The following is a 22546-nucleotide window of genomic DNA, read 5'->3' on the forward strand; positions in this document are numbered from 1 at the left end:
AAAAACGCTAAGATGCCAGCTAGCAACCTCAGCAAAGATGAGCGTTTTGAATTATATAAATTAAAAAAGAGGAATGATATTGTAGTTCTCTCAGCTGACAAAGGCAATGCTACTGTTATCATGGATAAAATAGAATACAACAACAAAATTAAAGAATTACTCGACGATGGTAGTTATACAAAAATAAAAAGAGATCCCACCAACAGCCTCGTCACACAAACCAACAAAATAATTTCTGATTCAACCGCATTAATTGATCAATCTAAACAGTTTTCGTTGAAACCTTCTGCTGCCAGGCCACCAAGATTATACGGCTTACCAAAAATACATAAAGTTGATACACCTCTTCGTCCCATAGTCTCTACTATCAGCTCCCCCACCTACAAACTAGCTCGTTTTTTGTCTGAAATCCTGCGTCCTTTCACTGGAAAGACCACCTCTGCGGTACAAAATTCTACTCACCTGGTATCAACAATCAAGGGTATTTCCCTGTCCCCAGACGACCTGCTTGTCAGTTTTGATGTAGTTTCCTTATTCACCAAGGTTCCTGTACCTGACACCATTGCAATCATTGAAGACTTGGTTCATCAAGGACTAAACACTGAGGTACCCCCCCTGGTGAGACACTGTTTAACCAATACATACTTCACTTGGAATGGAACTTTCTACAAACAAACTGAGGGCACCCCAATGGGCTCCCCCCTTTCTCTAGTTATAGCTAACATTTTCATGGAGAAATTTGAGACTGACGCCATCCAGACTGCCACTCTGCGCCCAACCTTATGGAAGAGGTACGTGGATGACACTTTTGTCATCTGGCCACATGGCCGGCCTGCTCTAGACAAATTCTTCGACCACATCAATTCCATACACCCAGCCATCAGATTTACCATGGAAGTCGAAATAGATGGCAAGATACCTTTTTTGGATGTCCTAATTAAAAAGAGACCTGATGGTTCAATGAGCCACTCTGTCTACAGGAAAGCTACCCATACGGATGCTTATCTGAAACCGGATTCCCACCACCATCCATCACAGAAGAATTCTCTCATCAAGACTCTGTATCATAGAGCCCAATGCATATCCGACCAGGAACACATAAGCAGTGAACTCAAGCACGTACACCAAGCTCTTAGGGCTAATGGTTACTCCGACTATACAATCCGCAAAGCTATCACTCAAACCATGAAGAAGAACCCTCTTGAGGAGCCTTTCAAAACCATCACTTTACCCTACATTGCTGGGATCACAAAAAAGATCTCCAAAATCTTGAATAAACACAAGATCCAGGTCCGTTTCAACACATTACATAAAATCCGTGATCTGGTTCCGTCTGTAAAAGATGTGATTCCGGACATACAATACCCTGGTGTCTACAAACTAAGTTGCCTCTGTGGTAGTAGTTACATTGGAGAAACCAAACGCCATATCTCGGACCGCATTCGTGAACATAAAGCAGACCTTAAACACGGTAGGACCAACACCTCGGCCGTAGCAGATCATTGTTCTAATTCAGTAGGCTCACATGCCATTGACTTTTCCAAGACGGAGGTTCTTTGTAAGCCATCTGGCTTCCATGAGAGATTCGTTCATGAGGCTATCCACATATACAAACACAGAGACAATTTCAACCGAGAAGATGGATTCTATCTTAGCAATCATTGGAAAGATTTGATAAATCATTTCAGTTCTTGATTGATTGTTCACGCTTACAGTGCCTTTCAGACAGCATACATAAAAACAAATTTCGTCTCCCCCCTCCTCTTTTCAAAAAATAGATGGACTAGTCCTGGCAAACTGCCATCGTTGCGCGTGACGCAAACGTTATTTTTATATATATAAATAAATATGCCGTTTTCAAAATAAATTTATGCAAACCGACACACCTGATGATGACCGTTTGAGTTATGGTCGAAACGTCGTGAGAATTTTTTATTGTTTTATATATATTTTGTTATTTTGTTGTTTCTCTTCAACGTGACTTTACCGAAAAAACTAAGAATATGAATTACTGCAGTCACGAAAGCTTTAAATCAAAATTTAATCGCCTCTACGGGGAGGGTTTTCACATAACTTTAAGATCTTTCAACAAACTCCGGGATAAGAAAGCTCAGCTGATCGAGTCTCTCACCTTCCTGAAGAGATGCCGCGACTCTGGGGTAATACCAATCGCATTTACACTCACCTCTGCTACTGTAACTTCTTCTAATGCGAAACGAATTCTTTTCAAAACTAGCTTAGCTCTTATCTCAGAAAAAATCAGACTTATACGCACAGAACTAGATCAGTTAGACAAGACACTCTACAAATCACACTTATCATTGACGGCAATAATGTCCACATCGGATTGGGAACATGTAGACAATATGACTGCCTCTTCAGCTGCTACTATGTCGACCAAATGTAAGGAAAACCTGATTTCCAAATTTAACCTCCTCTTAAACAAAAGACCGGACCCACACACCAAAAAGTTAGACGTTAATAAAGTCGTAATTAATCGCAGTAACAGTTCTATTTCCGATGGTCTGAAATCCGTTTTAGCTAAAGGTCTAAACTTTGCAGTCACACCTAAACACATACCAGTTAATGATATAATTGCCCAAGTAGACGTTGCTCTCAGGGGCCTGGGTCACATCGCTGCAGACGTAGCAAGATCTGAAATCGCTGCAACCCTCAAAAACGCTAAGATGCCAGCTAGCAACCTCAGCAAAGATGAGCGTTTTGAATTATATAAATTAAAAAAGAGGAATGATATTGTAGTTCTCTCAGCTGACAAAGGCAATGCTACTGTTATCATGGATAAAATAGAATACAACAACAAAATTAAAGAATTACTCGACGATGGTAGTTATACAAAAATAAAAAGAGATCCCACCAACAGCCTCGTCACACAAACCAACAAAATAATTTCTGATTCAACCGCATTAATTGATCAATCTAAACAGTTTTCGTTGAAACCTTCTGCTGCCAGGCCACCAAGATTATACGGCTTACCAAAAATACATAAAGTTGATACACCTCTTCGTCCCATAGTCTCTACTATCAGCTCCCCCACCTACAAACTAGCTCGTTTTTTGTCTGAAATCCTGCGTCCTTTCACTGGAAAGACCACCTCTGCGGTACAAAATTCTACTCACCTGGTATCAACAATCAAGGGTATTTCCCTGTCCCCAGACGACCTGCTTGTCAGTTTTGATGTAGTTTCCTTATTCACCAAGGTTCCTGTACCTGACACCATTGCAATCATTGAAGACTTGGTTCATCAAGGACTAAACACTGAGGTACCCCCCCTGGTGAGACACTGTTTAACCAATACATACTTCACTTGGAATGGAACTTTCTACAAACAAACTGAGGGCACCCCAATGGGCTCCCCCCTTTCTCCAGTTATAGCTAACATTTTCATGGAGAAATTTGAGACTGACGCCATCCAGACTGCCACTCTGCGCCCAACCTTATGGAAGAGGTACGTGGATGACACTTTTGTCATCTGGCCACATGGCCGGCCTGCTCTAGACAAATTCTTCGACCACATCAATTCCATACACCCAGCCATCAGATTTACCATGGAAGTCGAAATAGATGGCAAGATACCTTTTTTGGATGTCCTAATTAAAAAGAGACCTGATGGTTCAATGAGCCACTCTGTCTACAGGAAAGCTACCCATACGGATGCTTATCTGAAACCGGATTCCCACCACCATCCATCACAGAAGAATTCTCTCATCAAGACTCTGTATCATAGAGCCCAATGCATATCCGACCAGGAACACATAAGCAGTGAACTCAAGCACGTACACCAAGCTCTTAGGGCTAATGGTTACTCCGACTATACAATCCGCAAAGCTATCACTCAAACCATGAAGAAGAACCCTCTTGAGGAGCCTTTCAAAACCATCACTTTACCCTACATTGCTGGGATCACAAAAAAGATCTCCAAAATCTTGAATAAACACAAGATCCAGGTCCGTTTCAACACATTACATAAAATCCGTGATCTGGTTCCGTCTGTAAAAGATGTGATTCCGGACATACAATACCCTGGTGTCTACAAACTAAGTTGCCTCTGTGGTAGTAGTTACATTGGAGAAACCAAACGCCATATCTCGGACCGCATTCGTGAACATAAAGCAGACCTTAAACACGGTAGGACCAACACCTCGGCCGTAGCAGATCATTGTTCTAATTCAGTAGGCTCACATGCCATTGACTTTTCCAAGACGGAGGTTCTTTGTAAGCCATCTGGCTTCCATGAGAGATTCGTTCATGAGGCTATCCACATATACAAACACAGAGACAATTTCAACCGAGAAGATGGATTCTATCTTAGCAATCATTGGAAAGATTTGATAAATCATTTCAGTTCTTGATTGATTGTTCACGCTTACAGTGCCTTTCAGACAGCATACATAAAAACAAATTTCGTCTCCCCCCTCCTCTTTTCAAAAAATAGATGGACTAGTCCTGGCAAACTGCCATCGTTGCGCGTGACGCAAACGTTATTTTTATATATATAAATAAATATGCCGTTTTCAAAATAAATTTATGCAAACCGACACACCTGATGATGACCGTTTGAGTTATGGTCGAAACGTCGTGAGAATTTTTTATTGTTTTATATATATTTTGTTATTTTGTTGTTTCTCTTCAACGTGACTTTACCGAAAAAACTAAGAATATGAATTACTGCAGTCACGAAAGCTTTAAATCAAAATTTAATCGCCTCTACGGGGAGGGTTTTCACATAACTTTAAGATCTTTCAACAAACTCCGGGATAAGAAAGCTCAGCTGATCGAGTCTCTCACCTTCCTGAAGAGATGCCGCGACTCTGGGGTAATACCAATCGCATTTACACTCACCTCTGCTACTGTAACTTCTTCTAATGCGAAACGAATTCTTTTCAAAACTAGCTTAGCTCTTATCTCAGAAAAAAATCAGACTTATACGCACAGAACTAGATCAGTTAGACAAGACACTCTACAAATCACACTTATCATTGACGGCAATAATGTCCACATCGGATTGGGAACATGTAGACAATATGACTGCCTCTTCAGCTGCTACTATGTCGACCAAATGTAAGGAAAACCTGATTTCCAAATTTAACCTCCTCTTAAACAAAAGACCGGACCCACACACCAAAAAGTTAGACGTTAATAAAGTCGTAATTAATCGCAGTAACAGTTCTATTTCCGATGGTCTGAAATCCGTTTTAGCTAAAGGTCTAAACTTTGCAGTCACACCTAAACACATACCAGTTAATGATATAATTGCCCAAGTAGACGTTGCTCTCAGGGGCCTGGGTCACATCGCTGCAGACGTAGCAAGATCTGAAATCGCTGCAACCCTCAAAAACGCTAAGATGCCAGCTAGCAACCTCAGCAAAGATGAGCGTTTTGAATTATATAAATTAAAAAAGAGGAATGATATTGTAGTTCTCTCAGCTGACAAAGGCAATGCTACTGTTATCATGGATAAAATAGAATACAACAACAAAATTAAAGAATTACTCGACGATGGTAGTTATACAAAAATAAAAAGAGATCCCACCAACAGCCTCGTCACACAAACCAACAAAATAATTTCTGATTCAACCGCATTAATTGATCAATCTAAACAGTTTTCGTTGAAACCTTCTGCTGCCAGGCCACCAAGATTATACGGCTTACCAAAAATACATAAAGTTGATACACCTCTTCGTCCCATAGTCTCTACTATCAGCTCCCCCACCTACAAACTAGCTCGTTTTTTGTCTGAAATCCTGCGTCCTTTCACTGGAAAGACCACCTCTGCGGTACAAAATTCTACTCACCTGGTATCAACAATCAAGGGTATTTCCCTGTCCCCAGACGACCTGCTTGTCAGTTTTGATGTAGTTTCCTTATTCACCAAGGTTCCTGTACCTGACACCATTGCAATCATTGAAGACTTGGTTCATCAAGGACTAAACACTGAGGTACCCCCCCTGGTGAGACACTGTTTAACCAATACATACTTCACTTGGAATGGAACTTTCTACAAACAAACTGAGGGCACCCCAATGGGCTCCCCCCTTTCTCCAGTTATAGCTAACATTTTCATGGAGAAATTTGAGACTGACGCCATCCAGACTGCCACTCTGCGCCCAACCTTATGGAAGAGGTACGTGGATGACACTTTTGTCATCTGGCCACATGGCCGGCCTGCTCTAGACAAATTCTTCGACCACATCAATTCCATACACCCAGCCATCAGATTTACCATGGAAGTCGAAATAGATGGCAAGATACCTTTTTTGGATGTCCTAATTAAAAAGAGACCTGATGGTTCAATGAGCCACTCTGTCTACAGGAAAGCTACCCATACGGATGCTTATCTGAAACCGGATTCCCACCACCATCCATCACAGAAGAATTCTCTCATCAAGACTCTGTATCATAGAGCCCAATGCATATCCGACCAGGAACACATAAGCAGTGAACTCAAGCACGTACACCAAGCTCTTAGGGCTAATGGTTACTCCGACTATACAATCCGCAAAGCTATCACTCAAACCATGAAGAAGAACCCTCTTGAGGAGCCTTTCAAAACCATCACTTTACCCTACATTGCTGGGATCACACAAAAAGATCTCCAAAATCTTGAATAAACACAAGATCCAGGTCCGTTTCAACACATTACATAAAATCCGTGATCTGGTTCCGTCTGTAAAAGATGTGATTCCGGACATACAATACCCTGGTGTCTACAAACTAAGTTGCCTCTGTGGTAGTAGTTACATTGGAGAAACCAAACGCCATATCTCGGACCGCATTCGTGAACATAAAGCAGACCTTAAACACGGTAGGACCAACACCTCGGCCGTAGCAGATCATTGTTCTAATTCAGTAGGCTCACATGCCATTGACTTTTCCAAGACGGAGGTTCTTTGTAAGCCATCTGGCTTCCATGAGAGATTCGTTCATGAGGCTATCCACATATACAAACACAGAGACAATTTCAACCGAGAAGATGGATTCTATCTTAGCAATCATTGGAAAGATTTGATAAATCATTTCAGTTCTTGATTGATTGTTCACGCTTACAGTGCCTTTCAGACAGCATACATAAAAACAAATTTCGTCTCCCCCCTCCTCTTTTCAAAAAATAGATGGACTAGTCCTGGCAAACTGCCATCGTTGCGCGTGACGCAAACGTTATTTTTATATATATAAATAAATATGCCGTTTTCAAAATAAATTTATGCAAACCGACACACCTGATGATGACCGTTTGAGTTATGGTCGAAACGTCGTGAGAATTTTTTATTGTTTTATATATATTTTGTTATTTTGTTGTTTCTCTTCAACGTGACTTTACCGAAAAAACTAAGAATATGAATTACTGCAGTCACGAAAGCTTTAAATCAAAATTTAATCGCCTCTACGGGGAGGGTTTTCACATAACTTTAAGATCTTTCAACAAACTCCGGGATAAGAAAGCTCAGCTGATCGAGTCTCTCACCTTCCTGAAGAGATGCCGCGACTCTGGGGTAATACCAATCGCATTTACACTCACCTCTGCTACTGTAACTTCTTCTAATGCGAAACGAATTCTTTTCAAAACTAGCTTAGCTCTTATCTCAGAAAAAATCAGACTTATACGCACAGAACTAGATCAGTTAGACAAGACACTCTACAAATCACACTTATCATTGACGGCAATAATGTCCACATCGGATTGGGAACATGTAGACAATATGACTGCCTCTTCAGCTGCTACTATGTCGACCAAATGTAAGGAAAACCTGATTTCCAAATTTAACCTCCTCTTAAACAAAAGACCGGACCCACACACCAAAAAGTTAGACGTTAATAAAGTCGTAATTAATCGCAGTAACAGTTCTATTTCCGATGGTCTGAAATCCGTTTTAGCTAAAGGTCTAAACTTTGCAGTCACACCTAAACACATACCAGTTAATGATATAATTGCCCAAGTAGACGTTGCTCTCAGGGGCCTGGGTCACATCGCTGCAGACGTAGCAAGATCTGAAATCGCTGCAACCCTCAAAAACGCTAAGATGCCAGCTAGCAACCTCAGCAAAGATGAGCGTTTTGAATTATATAAATTAAAAAAGAGGAATGATATTGTAGTTCTCTCAGCTGACAAAGGCAATGCTACTGTTATCATGGATAAAATAGAATACAACAACAAAATTAAAGAATTACTCGACGATGGTAGTTATACAAAAATAAAAAGAGATCCCACCAACAGCCTCGTCACACAAACCAACAAAATAATTTCTGATTCAACCGCATTAATTGATCAATCTAAACAGTTTTCGTTGAAACCTTCTGCTGCCAGGCCACCAAGATTATACGGCTTACCAAAAATACATAAAGTTGATACACCTCTTCGTCCCATAGTCTCTACTATCAGCTCCCCCACCTACAAACTAGCTCGTTTTTTGTCTGAAATCCTGCGTCCTTTCACTGGAAAGACCACCTCTGCGGTACAAAATTCTACTCACCTGGTATCAACAATCAAGGGTATTTCCCTGTCCCCAGACGACCTGCTTGTCAGTTTTGATGTAGTTTCCTTATTCACCAAGGTTCCTGTACCTGACACCATTGCAATCATTGAAGACTTGGTTCATCAAGGACTAAACACTGAGGTACCCCCCCTGGTGAGACACTGTTTAACCAATACATACTTCACTTGGAATGGAACTTTCTACAAACAAACTGAGGGCACCCCAATGGGCTCCCCCCTTTCTCCAGTTATAGCTAACATTTTCATGGAGAAATTTGAGACTGACGCCATCCAGACTGCCACTCTGCGCCCAACCTTATGGAAGAGGTACGTGGATGACACTTTTGTCATCTGGCCACATGGCCGGCCTGCTCTAGACAAATTCTTCGACCACATCAATTCCATACACCCAGCCATCAGATTTACCATGGAAGTCGAAATAGATGGCAAGATACCTTTTTTGGATGTCCTAATTAAAAAGAGACCTGATGGTTCAATGAGCCACTCTGTCTACAGGAAAGCTACCCATACGGATGCTTATCTGAAACCGGATTCCCACCACCATCCATCACAGAAGAATTCTCTCATCAAGACTCTGTATCATAGAGCCCAATGCATATCCGACCAGGAACACATAAGCAGTGAACTCAAGCACGTACACCAAGCTCTTAGGGCTAATGGTTACTCCGACTATACAATCCGCAAAGCTATCACTCAAACCATGAAGAAGAACCCTCTTGAGGAGCCTTTCAAAACCATCACTTTACCCTACATTGCTGGGATCACAAAAAAGATCTCCAAAATCTTGAATAAACACAAGATCCAGGTCCGTTTCAACACATTACATAAAATCCGTGATCTGGTTCCGTCTGTAAAAGATGTGATTCCGGACATACAATACCCTGGTGTCTACAAACTAAGTTGCCTCTGTGGTAGTAGTTACATTGGAGAAACCAAACGCCATATCTCGGACCGCATTCGTGAACATAAAGCAGACCTTAAACACGGTAGGACCAACACCTCGGCCGTAGCAGATCATTGTTCTAATTCAGTAGGCTCACATGCCATTGACTTTTCCAAGACGGAGGTTCTTTGTAAGCCATCTGGCTTCCATGAGAGATTCGTTCATGAGGCTATCCACATATACAAACACAGAGACAATTTCAACCGAGAAGATGGATTCTATCTTAGCAATCATTGGAAAGATTTGATAAATCATTTCAGTTCTTGATTGATTGTTCACGCTTACAGTGCCTTTCAGACAGCATACATAAAAACAAATTTCGTCTCCCCCCTCCTCTTTTCAAAAAATAGATGGACTAGTCCTGGCAAACTGCCATCGTTGCGCGTGACGCAAACGTTATTTTTATATATATAAATAAATATGCCGTTTTCAAAATAAATTTATGCAAACCGACACACCTGATGATGACCGTTTGAGTTATGGTCGAAACGTCGTGAGAATTTTTTATTGTTTTATATATATTTTGTTATTTTGTTGTTTCTCTTCAACGTGACTTTACCGAAAAAACTAAGAATATGAATTACTGCAGTCACGAAAGCTTTAAATCAAAATTTAATCGCCTCTACGGGGAGGGTTTCCACATAACTTTAAGATCTTTCAACAAACTCCGGGATAAGAAAGCTCAGCTGATCGAGTCTCTCACCTTCCTGAAGAGATGTCGCGACTCTGGGGTAATACCAATCGCATTTACACTCACCTCTGCTACTGTAACTTCTTCTAATGCGAAACGAATTCTTTTCAAAACTAGCTTAGCTCTTATCTCAGAAAAAATCAGACTTATACGCACAGAACTAGATCAGTTAGACAAGACACTCTACAAATCACACTTATCATTGACGGCAATAATGTCCACATCGGATTGGGAACATGTAGACAATATGACTGCCTCTTCAGCTGCTACTATGTCGACCAAATGTAAGGAAAACCTGATTTCCAAATTTAACCTCCTCTTAAACAAAAGACCGGACCCACACACCAAAAAGTTAGACGTTAATAAAGTCGTAATTAATCGCAGTAACAGTTCTATTTCCGATGGTCTGAAATCCGTTTTAGCTAAAGGTCTAAACTTTGCAGTCACACCTAAACACATACCAGTTAATGATATAATTGCCCAAGTAGACGTTGCTCTCAGGGGCCTGGGTCACATCGCTGCAGACGTAGCAAGATCTGAAATCGCTGCAACCCTCAAAAACGCTAAGATGCCAGCTAGCAACCTCAGCAAAGATGAGCGTTTTGAATTATATAAATTAAAAAAGAGGAATGATATTGTAGTTCTCTCAGCTGACAAAGGCAATGCTACTGTTATCATGGATAAAATAGAATACAACAACAAAATTAAAGAATTACTCGACGATGGTAGTTATACAAAAATAAAAAGAGATCCCACCAACAGCCTCGTCACACAAACCAACAAAATAATTTCTGATTCAACCGCATTAATTGATCAATCTAAACAGTTTTCGTTGAAACCTTCTGCTGCCAGGCCACCAAGATTATACGGCTTACCAAAAATACATAAAGTTGATACACCTCTTCGTCCCATAGTCTCTACTATCAGCTCCCCCACCTACAAACTAGCTCGTTTTTTGTCTGAAATCCTGCGTCCTTTCACTGGAAAGACCACCTCTGCGGTACAAAATTCTACTCACCTGGTATCAACAATCAAGGGTATTTCCCTGTCCCCAGACGACCTGCTTGTCAGTTTTGATGTAGTTTCCTTATTCACCAAGGTTCCTGTACCTGACACCATTGCAATCATTGAAGACTTGGTTCATCAAGGACTAAACACTGAGGTACCCCCCCTGGTGAGACACTGTTTAACCAATACATACTTCACTTGGAATGGAACTTTCTACAAACAAACTGAGGGCACCCCAATGGGCTCCCCCCTTTCTCCAGTTATAGCTAACATTTTCATGGAGAAATTTGAGACTGACGCCATCCAGACTGCCACTCTGCGCCCAACCTTATGGAAGAGGTACGTGGATGACACTTTTGTCATCTGGCCACATGGCCGGCCTGCTCTAGACAAATTCTTCGACCACATCAATTCCATACACCCAGCCATCAGATTTACCATGGAAGTCGAAATAGATGGCAAGATACCTTTTTTGGATGTCCTAATTAAAAAGAGACCTGATGGTTCAATGAGCCACTCTGTCTACAGGAAAGCTACCCATACGGATGCTTATCTGAAACCGGATTCCCACCACCATCCATCACAGAAGAATTCTCTCATCAAGACTCTGTATCATAGAGCCCAATGCATATCCGACCAGGAACACATAAGCAGTGAACTCAAGCACGTACACCAAGCTCTTAGGGCTAATGGTTACTCCGACTATACAATCCGCAAAGCTATCACTCAAACCATGAAGAAGAACCCTCTTGAGGAGCCTTTCAAAACCATCACTTTACCCTACATTGCTGGGATCACAAAAAAGATCTCCAAAATCTTGAATAAACACAAGATCCAGGTCCGTTTCAACACATTACATAAAATCCGTGATCTGGTTCCGTCTGTAAAAGATGTGATTCCGGACATACAATACCCTGGTGTCTACAAACTAAGTTGCCTCTGTGGTAGTAGTTACATTGGAGAAACCAAACGCCATATCTCGGACCGCATTCGTGAACATAAAGCAGACCTTAAACACGGTAGGACCAACACCTCGGCCGTAGCAGATCATTGTTCTAATTCAGTAGGCTCACATGCCATTGACTTTTCCAAGACGGAGGTTCTTTGTAAGCCATCTGGCTTCCATGAGAGATTCGTTCATGAGGCTATCCACATATACAAACACAGAGACAATTTCAACCGAGAAGATGGATTCTATCTTAGCAATCATTGGAAAGATTTGATAAATCATTTCAGTTCTTGATTGATTGTTCACGCTTACAGTGCCTTTCAGACAGCATACATAAAAACAAATTTCGTCTCCCCCCTCCTCTTTTCAAAAAATAGATGGACTAGTCCTGGCAAACTGCCATCGTTGCGCGTGACGCAAACGTTATTTTTATATATATAAATAAATATGCCGTTTTCAAAATAAATTTATGCAAACCGACACACCTGATGATGACCGTTTGAGTTATGGTCGAAACGTCGTGAGAATTTTTTATTGTTTTATATATATTTTGTTATTTTGTTGTTTCTCTTCAACGTGACTTTACCGAAAAAACTAAGAATATGAATTACTGCAGTCACGAAAGCTTTAAATCAAAATTTAATCGCCTCTACGGGGAGGGTTTTCACATAACTTTAAGATCTTTCAACAAACTCCGGGATAAGAAAGCTCAGCTGATCGAGTCTCTCACCTTCCTGAAGAGATGCCGCGACTCTGGGGTAATACCAATCGCATTTACACTCACCTCTGCTACTGTAACTTCTTCTAATGCGAAACGAATTCTTTTCAAAACTAGCTTAGCTCTTATCTCAGAAAAAATCAGACTTATACGCACAGAACTAGATCAGTTAGACAAGACACTCTACAAATCACACTTATCATTGACGGCAATAATGTCCACATCGGATTGGGAACATGTAGACAATATGACTGCCTCTTCAGCTGCTACTATGTCGACCAAATGTAAGGAAAACCTGATTTCCAAATTTAACCTCCTCTTAAACAAAAGACCGGACCCACACACCAAAAAGTTAGACGTTAATAAAGTCGTAATTAATCGCAGTAACAGTTCTATTTCCGATGGTCTGAAATCCGTTTTAGCTAAAGGTCTAAACTTTGCAGTCACACCTAAACACATACCAGTTAATGATATAATTGCCCAAGTAGACGTTGCTCTCAGGGGCCTGGGTCACATCGCTGCAGACGTAGCAAGATCTGAAATCGCTGCAACCCTCAAAAACGCTAAGATGCCAGCTAGCAACCTCAGCAAAGATGAGCGTTTTGAATTATATAAATTAAAAAAGAGGAATGATATTGTAGTTCTCTCAGCTGACAAAGGCAATGCTACTGTTATCATGGATAAAATAGAATACAACAACAAAATTAAAGAATTACTCGACGATGGTAGTTATACAAAAATAAAAAGAGATCCCACCAACAGCCTCGTCACACAAACCAACAAAATAATTTCTGATTCAACCGCATTAATTGATCAATCTAAACAGTTTTCGTTGAAACCTTCTGCTGCCAGGCCACCAAGATTATACGGCTTACCAAAAATACATAAAGTTGATACACCTCTTCGTCCCATAGTCTCTACTATCAGCTCCCCCACCTACAAACTAGCTCGTTTTTTGTCTGAAATCCTGCGTCCTTTCACTGGAAAGACCACCTCTGCGGTACAAAATTCTACTCACCTGGTATCAACAATCAAGGGTATTTCCCTGTCCCCAGACGACCTGCTTGTCAGTTTTGATGTAGTTTCCTTATTCACCAAGGTTCCTGTACCTGACACCATTGCAATCATTGAAGACTTGGTTCATCAAGGACTAAACACTGAGGTACCCCCCCTGGTGAGACACTGTTTAACCAATACATACTTCACTTGGAATGGAACTTTCTACAAACAAACTGAGGGCACCCCAATGGGCTCCCCCCTTTCTCCAGTTATAGCTAACATTTTCATGGAGAAATTTGAGACTGACGCCATCCAGACTGCCACTCTGCGCCCAACCTTATGGAAGAGGTACGTGGATGACACTTTTGTCATCTGGCCACATGGCCGGCCTGCTCTAGACAAATTCTTCGACCACATCAATTCCATACACCCAGCCATCAGATTTACCATGGAAGTCGAAATAGATGGCAAGATACCTTTTTTGGATGTCCTAATTAAAAAGAGACCTGATGGTTCAATGAGCCACTCTGTCTACAGGAAAGCTACCCATACGGATGCTTATCTGAAACCGGATTCCCACCACCATCCATCACAGAAGAATTCTCTCATCAAGACTCTGTATCATAGAGCCCAATGCATATCCGACCAGGAACACATAAGCAGTGAACTCAAGCACGTACACCAAGCTCTTAGGGCTAATGGTTACTCCGACTATACAATCCGCAAAGCTATCACTCAAACCATGAAGAAGAACCCTCTTGAGGAGCCTTTCAAAACCATCACTTTACCCTACATTGCTGGGATCACAAAAAAGATCTCCAAAATCTTGAATAAACACAAGATCCAGGTCCGTTTCAACACATTACATAAAATCCGTGATCTGGTTCCGTCTGTAAAAGATGTGATTCCGGACATACAATACCCTGGTGTCTACAAACTAAGTTGCCTCTGTGGTAGTAGTTACATTGGAGAAACCAAACGCCATATCTCGGACCGCATTCGTGAACATAAAGCAGACCTTAAACACGGTAGGACCAACACCTCGGCCGTAGCAGATCATTGTTCTAATTCAGTAGGCTCACATGCCATTGACTTTTCCAAGACGGAGGTTCTTTGTAAGCCATCTGGCTTCCATGAGAGATTCGTTCATGAGGCTATCCACATATACAAACACAGAGACAATTTCAACCGAGAAGATGGATTCTATCTTAGCAATCATTGGAAAGATTTGATAAATCATTTCAGTTCTTGATTGATTGTTCACGCTTACAGTGCCTTTCAGACAGCATACATAAAAACAAATTTCGTCTCCCCCCTCCTCTTTTCAAAAAATAGATGGACTAGTCCTGGCAAACTGCCATCGTTGCGCGTGACGCAAACGTTATTTTTATATATATAAATAAATATGCCGTTTTCAAAATAAATTTATGCAAACCGACACACCTGATGATGACCGTTTGAGTTATGGTCGAAACGTCGTGAGAATTTTTTATTGTTTTATATATATTTTGTTATTTTGTTGTTTCTCTTCAACGTGACTTTACCGAAAAAACTAAGAATATAGGTTTTACCCTTTTAACTGGCACAAAAACTGACACCTTTATTCAAGGCATCATGTTTGCAATAACCACAACACAAGCAGTCAAAATGCAAACAAAAGAGACAACTCTGATAATAATATGCACTGTCCTTGAATTTGATTGGTCCACACCCGAGACAGCTTTTCTTAGAGCCTAGGCAATCCTATGCGATAGGCTGCAAACTCAACAACAACAACCGCCATTCGCCACTAAGTGGCGGTGACGTCACCACGACGCTTGTGCCAGGCCATGTGCACCTTGAGGCCATGTGAAGTGTCGAACGCTAGCTGGCAGGCGGTCACGGGGCAGACCCAAGTGCCACGGGTCGACTGACTGAGATGACTGGCTGATGCACCACCTGTGCCCCCTAATGTGCCAACCTGCTGTGCTTTAGCCACCCGGCGCTCCGCTCGTTGTTGTGAGCGTCGCTCCTCCGCCCTCCGTTGTTGTTGGAGGGCGACTGCCTCCAACTGCCCAGTAGCATCCTTCACGAGCCTCCTCCACAGAGGCCAATCTTGACACCGCTGGTACCAGTCATCGGCAAGTCCACTCAGCTCCACGTCCTCCTGTACCACATCACTCCATCTCTTCTCTAGCCTGTGCCGCGCCCGTTTAAACCCCTCAATCCGGCCGAACAAAAGCTGTTTCGGCATGTGGTGGCTGGGCATACGGGCTACATGACCCAGCCAACGCAGCCTTGCCTGCCGGAGGAGCTCACCGATGGAACCTTGCCCAGATCTTTCAAGGATTTGTGAGCTCCTCACACAATCTAGCCTGGTTAAACCCAAGATGGATCGTAGGCAGGCTAGCCTAAATGTTTCTAACCGGCGAAGATGTTCCATTAGGGGGGTCCACGTTTCGCAAGCGTAGAGAAGGGAGGGAATGACCGTGGCCGAGAAGACCTGAAGCTTAGTGCTGAGCGACAGACCAGGTAGCTTCCACACAGCGTTACGCAACCGATGAAAAGATATTGCCGCTCGACTGATTCGGAGTGAGACCTCTGCTGTTAAACTGGAACCGGTCATAAGCACACTGCCCAGGTATGGGAAACTCTCCACTCTCTCCACAACTGCCCCATCACCGATTGGCAGTTGTGGGGGTGGAGTGTCCGATGGTACAAAGTGCCCAGGCAGGTGCTTAGTTTTGGTGGGGCTGATGGTAAGGCCCCATCTCTTAGTGGCACGCTCCAGTCTCAGCAGCAGCGTCTCCAACTCCTCCTCTGAATGAGCAGCTATTACCAAATCATCGGCATACATAACGTGGTTGAGCAATAGGGAGCCATCCCTTGACCGCACCCGGGCATCGATCAGCCTCCCATTATATCTGTACCATATGGAGATTCCCCCAGTACAGCTATTGAAGGCTTCACGAACGACGTGGTCAAAAAGATGTTAAATAATGTGGGAGCCAGAGGACATCCCTGTCGCACCCCCAAGGTGTACAGGGAATGGCTCTGACTCCCGGCCACGTAGTTTTACCTGGGCCCGCTCACCATCATGAAGGTCCTTAATGATCGTGAGCAGAGGGTCAGGGACTCCAAAAGCACGAAGAACAACCCAGAGGCCAGGCCTACTGATGGTATCATAGGCCTTGACCAGGTCAATAAAGCAGAGATATAGGTCTTGCTGGAATTCCCTACACCTCTGCTGTAGCAGACGAACAGAAAATATGGCATCTGTGCAGGACCGCCCTTTCCTGAAACCGCATTGGGGCTCCGCAAGCCTCTCCTCAGCGTGCCTGGCAAGGCGATGTTGAATAATCCTTGCCAGGACCTTTCCCGGCACATTGAGGAGTGAGATGCCCCTGTAGTTGTTACAGTCTGTGCGGTCCCCCTTCTTAAAGAGGGGGACCACTAGGGCATCCTTCCAATCCTGCGGAACCCGTCCAGTCGTCCAGACTGTTGTTACGATGTCATATAGGGCAGTCTGTGCACAAACGCCACCCTCCCTCAGCATTTCGCTTGGGAGATCATCTCTGCCCAGCGCCTTTCCTGGTCTCAGACTCCGGATAGCCTTCAGTACTTTCTCAACAGATGGCACCTCAGCCAGCCACTCACAGGGGGTGACTTCTTCCAATATTTGAGGCACCGCAGCCTCAGCAGGGTCATCCCCACTTTGTGCCACGATGTTTTCTTGGCTGAGGGATTTTCCCTCCCCCAGGACCTCACAGAAATGCTCAGCAAATCTGCAAACCTGTTCCTGGGGGTCGGAGATTGGATCACCGTTTTTTCCCCTAATGATGGTAATAGGTGTGGTGCTGCAGGTTACTTTTTTGATGGAGTTAAATAGAGATTTGTGATCGTGGGCCACTGAGGCAGACTCCATCTCCTCAGCAACCCGCGACCACCACCCATCCTTGCAGCGCCTCACAGCTCTCCGAACCTCCGAGCGAAGGCTGTGGTAAGCCTCCTCATTCTCTGACGTCGGATTCTGTAGCCGATGACAGTGGGCCTGTCCCTTTTTCTCAACTATCCTGAACACCTCCTCTGTCAGCCAGGGTCTCTGGGGAGGTCTGGACCGCGTACCCAAAGCAGCCAATGCAGCTGCATGAGTGACAGTACTGAACCTCGCCCATATACCCTCGACATCAGGAGGAGTGGGGGAAGGTGCCAATCCCAGCCGCAAACGATGATGGAATTCTCGCTTGCAACTTTCATCAGATAACTGAGACCAGGCCACTTTAGGTTGGAATGGGGTCCTGGCTGTACACCCACCGCCGGAGTGGAAGAATGGCAGGCGCATCTTACAGATGACTAGTCGATGGTCAGAGGGCAGATCAGCTCCACGGTAGGTCCTGGTGTTAAGGACATGGGCTCGCATCCGCTGGTCCGTCACTATGTAGTCCAGCAGATGTTCTTGCTTGGACCCAGCATGCATCCATGATTTTTTGTGGATGCGCCGATGCCGGAACAGCGTGTTGGTAATTACAAGCCCATGGACTGCACAAAAATCTAGCAGTCTCCTACCGTTGTTATTGAGCTGATCTGGCCCATGCCCTCCAATCACTCCAGACCAGGTGCCAGCATCATGACCAACTCGGGCATTGAAGTCACCCAACAAGATGACTCTATCTCGAGGGGCCACTTTAGCCAGCACCTGTGACAGGAGGTCATAGAAGGCATCTGACTCATCGGCTTTGCCTGCATCCCTCCACAGATGTTCGTCTTCGGTGGGGGCATAAGTAACCACGACCACCACTCCTCGCCTCCGGTTGATGGGAAGGCGAGCCCAAAGTAGCCTGGGGATAACAGCTTCCCACACCTCACCGCCACGCTCCCATGCCCGCCTTCATTCTTTTGATCAAAAGAAGAGCCACACCCTGTTGTTTGACAGTCTGCTGCCCTGAGTAGACGACTGTCCACCCCTCATGGTGGCAGGAGCCAGAACCGGTCCACCGGACCTCCTGAGTGCCACAGAGATCCAGGCGGTACCGGTCCGGCTCCCGACAGAGGATTGGCAGCCTCTCCTCCACAGTGAGCGTTCGAACATTCCACGTGGCCACACGAAGTGGCTTTTCGTTGTTTCTGGAGGAGCCCCGAGGGTACAGATTCAATCTCCTGGCTCCGCCAATTGGAGTTTGGCCAGGAGACGTCATAGACGCCTGTCCCCCCGGGGCCTCCGGCACAAGCTTATTAGTTACATATTTAAGACATAATTTTTTGGTTATTTTTTGAAGGTGGAGGTGTTACCAGCCCCTCGCACCCATCCAGAGCCCCCGTTTAGCCCCTGTGGTGGTCACAGACGCCATGAGGGGAGGAGCCAATCGGAGTTGGCCCTCCCCCCACAGCACTGTCCACGACAGAGTTGCCCATCTGGCACACACACACATACACACACACACGTACACACAAACACACACACGTCAGCAGCAGCTTGGGAGTGAGGTTACAGCCGCAACCTTGGTCTGCTAATGTATATATGACCGGTCGACAGATGGCAGCCTGTCTGGCTGAATGTGGAAAAACCGTTGTTTCTTAACTATAACATTCGTTTGTTTGGATATAATTACTTAGTAAGTAACACTTAAAGATTTGATATTTAGCGACTCTTACTGCAGGCTCTGAATGATTAGTTCTAGATTTATTTTTAATTAAAGTAGCATTGCATCATGACATTTCATAAATCTTGTGTTCAGTAACTTTGGTTATTTCCCTTTCTGTTTCAGTTTCGGTCGAAATTGTAGTTAAACTTTTGGTTTCGGTTTCGGTTTCGGCCGAAAGTTAATTTTTAACTTTTGGTCTGGTTTCGGTTTCAGCCGAAGCCATAAATTCAGTTTCAGTCGGCCTCTACTTTGTTCACAGAACCTCCATGTGTGATATACTTCCCCGTGGCCTGGCAGAGCTGCCAGCGATCCACGGACCTCAGGATGGGAACCAGCAACTTACAATTTTGCATGAGCATGTGTGCGTTTACTTGAAGGCCATGCGAGCGTCAGTACAATGACGGAGCCAGGATTTTCAGGTAGGAGGGGCAACCCCTCCAGCAATGAAAAATGATAGGAGTTGTTAGTAAGTAAGGACTTGTCCCTTGCTTTTTATTCGACGCGTGTGTGGCGATGGTGCAGCCATCGATCGAGGGTCGAATTCGAACCGCTTTGTGTGATCGGCATCGCGCTCGCTGAATGTATGCCTTCAGGGAAGTCGTGTACTGTATACGCAACTGCGCACAATTCACTGAGTCACTTAGAACTGCTTTGCCGTTACTTATTGCCAATTATGGACTCAGACTATTATGCTTTCATCTCATAGAGTTCCTGACACATAATAATATGCTACACAGTGCCAGTGGGGGTCGCAAAATGCCGATTTATTACTAAAAAAACTCCAATGATCTGATCGAAATGAGGGATTTCGTTCGGATGATTGGGGGGCCACGTACCACCCCCCCCCCCCACTAGCTCCGCCAGTGTGTCAGTGTAACCTGGGGATGCTCACCTTGTCCCCCCACCACGCTCCCTCCCGCTTACACCGAACTGGCTTCTATCACATGAATGCTGACCTCTGTCCTTGCAACTGCTCACCCCACAATCGTGAATGTCATTACCGAGTGTGAATCGAATTGCCTTATGCTAAAGACATTGTTTACAGGATGCACTTACTGCTGTGGCACGGAAGGATCACCTGCTGTGTACATTTACAATAGGTGTTACATACATGTGCGCTAACCAATAGCCCTTGGCGAAGCCTCGGCAATGGCCTTGACTTTCGCTGATATTTATAGGACTTGTTTAAATGCTCGCAGGGTTAGTTTCAGCCCAAATGCCCTATCTCATTACACCAACCCTGCACAATGAACAAATACGTACCCCGCTTTCAAAATTAGCCTGCATTCTCTTAAGAGAGGCTAGGCGAGGCCGCTGACAAAATACATAAAATAAAAATGTGTCGTCCACGTGTCCACTGAAAGAGATTTGCAGTGTTCATCTCTGCGTGGTGCGGGAAAGCCGTGCCGTGTTGCAATTGATTGTGCTCTCATAGGTCCCACCAGCAGACAACTGTAAATTCCCTCCAGTCTCCGGACTGAACGACACAGACCGAGGGCCCATCATCCCGGTGCCCAAGGGGATTCGGCCTGTCCTGGCCAAGTACAGGATAGAGGTGAGCTCACACCCCCACCCCCCACATCTTCCCACCACGACCTCCTATGCTTGCATTGTACAGGCAAGCGCACACACACTGCCTCTGATCCCAGTGTTTTAATTTCTAATTTTTTTTGCCAGTTACATTTGAGCACGTAGTGTGTGCCCCTGGAAAGCGGGATCAAAGAGATACAAACACTGCCGTGCGTCCTGCTGCAGACAGATTAGTATTAATCGATCACATTTCGCCATTGTAAAGACTGGAATGTGGTGGAATGCTAACGGAATGCAGTTACCCTCAATTGTAAATTCTGACAAATGTGAGAATTATTGGAGGATGTTTCTAAAGTGGTGACATGTGTGATTGCATTTGCTTCAGTTATTATGCTTTGGATATAATTGAGCAGCAATATGGATTTGGAATTTAATTTGTCTCTAATTTAGTTTCTTTTTTCATCATTCCATTATTCTAAATTTATTTTTCGCATATAATTTGCATATTATACTCATTCATTATTAATTATTGAATCATATATATCGTTACACTCCAAATCTTTGTATTAACTCATTCGATCCATTACGTGCACAATTGTTTATTTAGTTTTCACCGATTTTCATTTTTATTGTTTTCAATCGTTGAACGTGGCAGTCCCCCTTACTGCTCTCCCGAGGAATTAAATGCAAGCTATACCATGAACTAAACCTGGTCCGGACCTAACAGCCGATGTGTGTGAATGCGTCAGCACGTCTATGGAGAATTAATAATGGTGTGAATGCTTTATGTGAACATGGCCATCATCAAAGGCACTGCTGTCAAAGACGGAGCTCTCTAACAGAGTGGTGCTGCTCGCCCGCCTGCTAAGATCTCAAAATCAGAAATCATTTCTGCCCCCTCCACCACCCCTTCAATGCAGAAACTCCGAGCGAGGCAACAGATGAGATACAGTGAGGGAAAAAAGTATTTGATCCCCTGATTATTTTTTACGTTTGCCCACTGACAAAGAAATGATCAGTCTATAATTTTAATGGTAGGTTTATTTGAACAGTGAGAGACAGAATAACAACAACAAAATCCAGAAAAACGCATGTCAAAAATGTTATAAATTGATTTGCATTTTAATGAGGGAAATAAGTATTTGACCCCCTCTCAATCAGAAAGATTTCTGGCACCTAGGTATCTTTTATACAGGTGACGAGCTGAGATTAGGAGCATACACTTAAAGGGAATGCTCCTAATCTTAGCTTAATACCTGTATAAAAGACACCTGTCCACAGAAGCCATCAATCAATCAGATTCCAAACTCTCCACCATGGCCAAGACCAAAGAGCTCTCCAAGGATGTCAGGGACAAGATTGTAGACCTACACAAGGCTGGAATGGGCTACAAGACCATTGCCAAGCAGCTTGGTGAGAAGGTGACAACAGTTGGTGCGATTATTCGCAAATGGAAGAAACACAAAATAACTGTCAATCTCCCTCGGCCTGAGGTTCCTTTCAAGATCTCACCTCGTGGAGTTGCAGTGATCATGAGAACGGTGAGGAATCAACCCATAACTACACGGGATGATC

General features: G+C 43.8%; 1 protein-coding gene across 5 annotated transcripts in view; it reads left to right on the forward strand.

The window, feature by feature from the left end:
* The window catches only part of LOC116945255 (otoferlin-like), a 203638-nt gene that overhangs the window by 139643 nt on the left and 41449 nt on the right, over positions 1 to 22546 (forward strand). For all 5 annotated transcript variants that reach the window (XM_076069000.1, XM_076068999.1, XM_032959605.2 and 2 more), the window contains one exon: positions 20877 to 20996. In XM_076069000.1, the coding sequence (XP_075925115.1) occupies positions 20877 to 20996 (120 nt within the window). The remainder of the gene's footprint in view (positions 1 to 20876; positions 20997 to 22546) is intronic.

This window comes from Petromyzon marinus, chromosome 23 (genome assembly GCF_048934315.1).
Source record: "Petromyzon marinus isolate PM22_M1 ecotype Great Lakes invasive population chromosome 23, UKy_Petmar_22M1.pri1.0, whole genome shotgun sequence".
Classification (NCBI taxonomy): Eukaryota; Metazoa; Chordata; class Hyperoartia; order Petromyzontiformes; family Petromyzontidae; genus Petromyzon; species Petromyzon marinus.